Consider the following 6,744-nt stretch of genomic DNA (forward strand, 5'->3'; position numbering starts at 1 on the left):
CTTTCCACAGCATCTGCCCCAAAGTGAAGGAGGACACAGCACCCAAATGCTTTTAAAGTAGTATTGCCTAACATTTCATAAGCAAAAGCATTACTCTTCTACAAAATGAAAGCTAGTGACATTGAATTCTACAGCAGTTTTTTTTCAGGCTCACTTTGTGAAGATGGCACGACAGGGCCCGATGTCAGGCTCCAGACTGCAGATGTCCTGGTCCACAGTCTCAACACTTCTCTTCACAAGAGCTTCTCTCTTCCCAGCTGTACATAAACAACAAAATAATCAGGCATAAATGATAAGTATCGTGGTAAACAGGTTCTGTACTGATTGACTTTGCTATTTAGCATATGATACTGTATCATGTATGAATATATAGTCTATGTCAATGATGCTGAACATGTACTGTGCTGCAAACTTGAATACGTTACAGTTAAACCTCTCTTGTACTTACATCCACAAGTGTTCTCACAGTCCTCCATGGTTTCAAAGTTGTTGTCGTTACCGCCACAGCCGCCATAGATGAAGTCCTCACACTGGCCAGTCTGGCTGTTGTAGAACACCTTGGGAAAAGCAGCCTTACACTTTCCAACCTTCTTGGGCTGCTGACAAGGGCCGTCACGTGCCTCAAACTCAAACGGGAGGTCATCTGTAGGATAAGGAAGTGCCGGATACCCTATATTTCTACCTTCAATAAAAAAATGGGAATCGCAAGAAAATTTATTCTGAATCTGATGATCATCGGACAGACACACAGAGAAGGTAGACATAAAATTATTTTGTGTCTTATCTAATTCGTGTCTCTAGGAAGGCTTCTATTGACCAGTAACAAGTCAGTACAAACCACTAGCTTCCCTACCTCGTATGAAGTTGACCTCAGCCGTACAGAGGCCAACAACAGCGACCATGAACCAAAACATTGTTGTTGTTCCGTCTTTCTGGTGCTGTTTTGTCGCCATCTTCCTTCCTTCTAATGACGTCATCCGTGTTTGGACGATACTATTTAGGTGAGGGGAAATTGTTTTTGTTCACCAAAATACTTTTTATTTTGTCAGTCTTACATACTATCGATAAAAGAATGTAAAGTATTGTTTGTAAAAAGATACAAAAACTTTTTTGATTTTCTTGATACAAAAAGAAATGTTATTTCGAGAATTTTTTAGAATCATGATTCAAGGCCCGACAAAGAATATCATTGGTATTGGTATGACCGACTGAACGTGTCAAAGTTCGCCCAAAGGAGGCGGTGCAACAAAGTGTGGCAGCTCACTACTGATGACGCTAGTGAGGACTAAACCGGATCATCAGCTTTTCCTCACGGTATGTTGTCTAAAATAACACCCTAAGGCTGATCTCCCAGCAGGAGCCGTTTGCGAAATAGGTTTACCTTAATAGCGAAATGACAGGTTGTCTTCGTTTGAGTTTTGCAACACAAAAGTGTGGCCGTATAATTTACATCATGTTGCACACTGTCGGCAGACTCATCCGTTTTTTGCCCGGAAAAGGGGTAACGTTAAAACCAAGAAGGATTTATAGGATACAGTTTTCCGGAAAAGTGTGAGCAATTTAGACTTTAAAATAAACTTGCATGCATAAACTACATGTTAGAATAAAAAAAAGTACTTGGAGCAAGGAGGTTTGAGGTCTAGATTTAAACTTGGTGTTATCTAATACATTAATTTACAGATTATATCAATAAAGAATTATCATGTTATTTGATAAAAAAGCAGTCACATCTTTGACTTTAAATTAACAAATTTAGCATCATATGTAGGTGGACGTAAGGTAGTCCTCCTGAATTTAAATACTAGTAAATTTTGTTGTGACCCCCCCTTGCCTTGTCTAGCCAGATTACCACTGAGACTTTAGCTATCAAGTCTATATCCTCTCCGCAAATAGACTCTGGAGCTAAAAGAGGTCTGGTAACCAGGCTACTCCTAATGTCATGTACATTGTACATGTATAATTTTTGTTACTCACATAGTGGCCTTGTGCAACACAAGGTGTGGGTAGGTTGTTTATAATATCATTATCATTCATTCACTACAGTAGTACAGGCATCACCATGGCCCAGTCTGAGAAAGCTGAAGAGATTTTGGAAAAGCCTCACCTGACGGAGGAGCAGGCAGGACATCTTGTGGGAAAGACTTTATGGGCTCAAGGTCAAGTCTGTAAAGCCACTGGACAGCTATGATGACATGAACTTCTATGTGACAGTTGATGGCCCTGCCCATGGGCTCATGGGTACACGTTGAAGGTTATGAATGGTACTGACTCGAAAAATGAGGGTAAGTTCTCAGGCTGATCATGTACTTGAACTTAAGCCTGTGCTTACACAATCTCTTGGGGTTAATTGTTCTAATATGTTACTACTCCAGCACCTTACTAAATTGTTACACTTGTAACTACATGGGAAACATTATATGAAATATGAAAGTTGAACACATACCACTACCTGTGCTTGGACAGTAAAATGATTTTAAGATGGCTTCTGCCTTATATGGGAAAGTCTAGAACCTGCATTGAATATACCACATGATATTTCTCTTTTCTTGTCCCTGTTATATACTTCTAACCCGAGTATCAGTCTTTTTAGCTTTCGTCCGCTACCTATCGTGGAAGCAGACAAAAGCTGAAAAGGCTGACACTCAGGCTAATATACTTCATGCCACTTGCATAAAATGCTTCTTGCTTTTATGTTGTATCTGCTGATTCCCAAGATCTGATAGAGGCACAGAACAAGATGATGACATTTCTAGCAGACAGAGGATTCCCAGTACCCAGAGTCGTGCCAAACCTTCAGGGTAGGGACATGAGCCTCCAACAACTACTGAAGAAGGACAATGGTACACTATACATCCATAATTCAGTATTTTTGCTTTAATTTTTATAGCAGATCAAAGTTGTTCCTGATTCTGCAATTGGTCTATCATCTTCTGGAAATCAAGATCCCGCCTCTTTAAAGTTAAACTTATAATGATGACAGTATGAACATGATCATCTATAATCAGACTCCTGATTTTGGCCTTCTCCTTTGCGGTGCAGGTAGCTATTCTCACAACATCGTTCGCCTTCTGACCTACCTGCCTGGGACTGTATACCACAATGCTCCCATCACTCACCACTTAGCCTACGAAGCTGGTGCTTTTCTAGCCAAAGTACACAAAGCCTTGAAGGTAAGTGCTAGGAAGTTTACCTATTACTGCGCCTTGCAAAAGCGGTGTGTAATGCTGCTCTAGTGCTCAAATTTTTGTGCTGTGGTAATCTGGTATTGGTAATTTTACAGTAATTGAGATACTACTATCAGCAATGCTTAGAATGAATTAGAGGAGGTAGTGCAGCATTGATGCCATTTTCTGAGCCTACCAATCCTAACTTTATCTTTATTTGGTTCTCACCCATAACCGGTTTAATTAATTCCAGTTTGGTTCAATTTCTTTCCACCAGGATTTTTCTCATCCAGCCTTGCACAGACCAGACTTTGTGTGGAGCCTAAAATGTCTCCCTAGTCTTGAGAAGTACCTTCACTGCCTGAAAGAGGAACGTCACATAGAGATAAACAGGGAAATCATTCAAGCCTTCAGAGAAAAAGTGCTGCCCCGTATGGATGACCTTCAACAAGGTAAGTAGAAAAGAAGGTTTGTTTGCTTATTTTTCTTTTCAGGTTTGAGTCTTTTGACCAACGACAAACTGAGATAACTCAGACAGGTGATGTGGTCCAAGAGGACGTCTCTAACTGAAGCGTATTGGCACCATAATAGGGATTTTTAAAAACCCAATACCTTTTGATTTTAATAACCATATTCCCAATGCCGCCATACCATGTAATGAGAAATTGTATACTGTTGTGGATATCTTTCCAGGAGTGATGCATGGAGACTTCAATGACCTGAATGTCCTGGTAGAGGAGGACCCTGTAACCCCCAGCGAGTTCAGGGTTTGTGGGCTTCTGGACTATGGTGACGCCATTGTTGACCCCTATGTATTTGACCTTGCCATCGCCCTGATGTACTTCATGACAGTAGTAAAGGATCCGATCTCACTCGGAGGACACCTTGTAGCAGGTTAGTAAGTTACGAGCCAGGCATGTACAATAAAGGATTGCCTGACCCACTTACCCTTAACATGCTGCAGAGTGATTAAACTCCCAAATACTACAAAATCAGTTTTCTACATAGAAAGAGAAAGAAAGATTAAGACTAGTGAGGCTCATTTCACCATCTTATGTATTATATTGTATTCTGTACATTGTATTATGAAGGACTTTGAAACAGTTTGAGTACTCTAAAAACTACAAACTATATGGTAACATCATAGTGTTTGCCTTGTGTTTTGTTTCACAGGATTTGAAAGTGTTCGTGCCCTGACACCTGCAGAGTGGGATGTGCTGTACTACTGTGTTGTTGCCAGGGCCTCGCAGTCTTACGTACTGGGGCACTACACCGCCAGTATCCATCCTCAGAACACAGAATACCTCATGGTCACAGCGGGAAGTGTCTCCAAGTTCATCGACATGTGGTGGGGAACCCCTAAAGAGGAGATCTACAAACAGTGGAGGAATATTCAGAATAACTGATACTGATTGTGACAGTGACTTTGAACACCACATGAACCACAGTGAAAGTAATACATTCGCAGTACATGTACATGTATTATGCAACTCTCATGCCAACTTGGCGTCCAAGCTTAATGATATACAAAGGGGAAATTTGGTGCTCTAGTTTCCTTGGAGATAATACTGAGAAGTCAAATTCTTAAAAAATTGATTTAATAATTTGACTTAAGTGAACTTGCAGTGATTGTACTTGGTGCTATCATACAATTACTACTAGCAGCCAACATCTTAATTCATATCCATTAAGCAGAAGTTGTTGGAATGATAGTAGTTACTGTATATTTATACATGTAATAAGTTTCAAAATTCTCAACAAAAGTGTGACATGTCCATAAGATGTACCAAACAACTTTTAATAATGCACAATTTCAAAATAAAATTAATAACAATAGTAAAAAATTATAACTTATAATAACTAAATTATAATAACTACTAATACCTCACAGATTTAATTAATTGCACTAGTTTAGAGACCTCTGTGAGATATTTATATCTTTTGTAATATTTTTCTATCTTGTCTTCTAAGGAGGCAGGCAATAAAAACTATCGGATTCCATGGTGACAATTGAATGTTTATTGTATGTGGTGTTACGTAAAAATGGTTAACCGTTTGAAATTGCAGTTTCTTTTTTTATCTACAAATGTATAATAGATCAGCTTGAATGAAAAGTTTAATTTTCAAATCGTGACCATGCATGACAGCCATGGCCGCCCGACTTCTGCTGACCCAGACACCCCATCTTAACACAGTACACACTTTGTAATGAAATCCTTACCAGTGTCAAATCCCACCCCTATCTCGGAGTACATCTGTCCGATGATTTGCGGTGGGATACCCATATCAAACACACCACTAGTAAAGCCGGTAGAGTTCTGGGGGTCATTCGGCGCAACTTGACCCATTGTCCATCTAGGGTCAAGGCCACTTGCTATAAAGCGCTGGTACGGCCCCACTTGGAATATAGTGCCACCGTCTGGGACCCGCATACCATCAAAGGGATACAGGCGGTGGAGGCTGTCCAGCGCAGGGCCGCCCGGGTGACCCTCAATGACTACAGGCGAACTAGTAGTGTGACACAAATGATCAACGACCTGCAATGGCCTCTTCTCTCCGAAAGGAGGAGGAGCGCCCGCCTCACAACATTTTTATGGGTTCACCACACCACGAAGTGGTGGTGAACCCATATTGCTTTTTCTGATGTTTCTTCTTCTTCTCCTTCTCCTTCTCCTCCTGCCATTTTTTAAATGGATTCAGCTTCTTCATTTTAGGGCCCAAGGTCCTGAAATTTGGTATGGAGGTACAGTGGGCAAATACCCCTAGGCGTTTTTTGAATTATTGTAATACAGGCTTTTAGAATGGTTTTATTTGAGTTTTTTGGCTGTGTTATAGCAAATGTATTACTGTGTTAGTGTGCCTTGTTTACCACGTTTGGGCATGAGTCATCACAATGGAATGCAGGGCATCAACCAATAGGCATGCAGCTTTCCTCTATTCTTCTTGCTGATTGGCTGTTGGGATTTAACTTGATTAACACCTGCACAGAGCATTTCCATACTGACAGTATGTCTGTATTCAAGTGTTTTGGTAGGTATTCAAGTTTTCCTGACTCCAGCATTGGAATGTCGGGGCATTGGACGTTTTTTTTTTTTTTTGAAAATCAACAGTTTGCATTATGCAATTAAAAATCCTAACCAATAAAGTAGGGAATAGCTATCCAACTGTTGTTTTAGTTGTATGTTACTTCATATTATAGTTATATCAATGTAAATCATTGTTTTCCCTTGTGTTTCTCATTCTTTCCCTGCCATGTCGTAAAATGTGGTGAACCCATCGCTATATTTGCTCCAAAGCAAATATTGGCCTTTCTAGTTTAAAATAGTTCATAACATCGTAGCAATTAATACCCAAATTGGCAGTTTTTTGCAGCCCAAACAGGGGCGTACCCGAGGGAGCCATTCTCTTAAATATCGGCCCATTAACGCACGCACTGACACATACAGATTTCTTTTTTTCCCCGTACCATTCCACAGTGGAACTCCTTACCCGGCCCGGTAGTCGTGGCTCCCAATGTTGAGTCGTTCCGGGCCGAGCTGGCGGCCTGCCCGCCTTAGCCTTGACCTCCCCCCCCTAACGG

At 40.7% G+C, this 6,744-nt stretch overlaps 2 protein-coding genes across 2 annotated transcripts; one reads left to right on the forward strand and one right to left on the reverse strand.

The window, feature by feature from the left end:
* Window positions 1-150: 150 nt before the first annotated feature.
* Window positions 151-973, reverse strand: LOC109469637 (kunitz-type serine protease inhibitor BmKTT-2-like). The gene is made up of 3 exons (XM_019768172.1): window positions 854-973; window positions 449-643; window positions 151-257 (listed from the first exon to the last, which is right to left on the reverse strand). The coding sequence occupies exons 1-3, from the start codon at window positions 951-953 to the stop codon at window positions 151-153; spliced, it is 402 nt and encodes a 133-aa protein (XP_019623731.1). The 5' UTR covers window positions 954-973.
* Window positions 974-1,485: 512 nt separating this feature from the next.
* On the forward strand, window positions 1,486-5,022 carry LOC109469870 (hydroxylysine kinase-like). Its single transcript, XM_019768631.1, is given in 9 exon segments — window positions 1,486-1,501; window positions 2,044-2,134; window positions 2,136-2,229; window positions 2,232-2,282; window positions 2,715-2,840; window positions 3,040-3,170; window positions 3,442-3,616; window positions 3,858-4,058; window positions 4,338-5,022. Coding segments are annotated over 8 exon segments (1,086 nt in total). The 5' UTR covers window positions 1,486-1,501; window positions 2,044-2,059; the 3' UTR covers window positions 4,571-5,022.
* Window positions 5,023-6,744: the final 1,722 nt, after the last annotated feature.

This window comes from Branchiostoma belcheri, unplaced genomic scaffold (assembly GCF_001625305.1).
Source record: "Branchiostoma belcheri isolate BF01 breed outbred unplaced genomic scaffold, Haploidv18h27 scaffold21, whole genome shotgun sequence".
NCBI classification, from domain to species: domain Eukaryota; kingdom Metazoa; phylum Chordata; class Leptocardii; order Amphioxiformes; family Branchiostomatidae; genus Branchiostoma; species Branchiostoma belcheri.

Excerpts from the sequence above, each read along its gene's own strand:
- LOC109469637 (XM_019768172.1), bottom strand. The coding sequence starts at position 953 with ATGGCGACAAAACAGCACCAGAAAGACGGAACAACAACAATGTTTTGG. Across the intron at positions 644-853 it reads TGAGGTCAACTTCATACGAG|ATGACCTCCCGTTTGAGTTT; the intron begins GTAGGGAAGCTA and ends CTTATCCTACAG. Across the intron at positions 258-448 it reads CTGTGAGAACACTTGTGGAT|CTGGGAAGAGAGAAGCTCTT; the intron begins GTAAGTACAAGA and ends GTTTATGTACAG.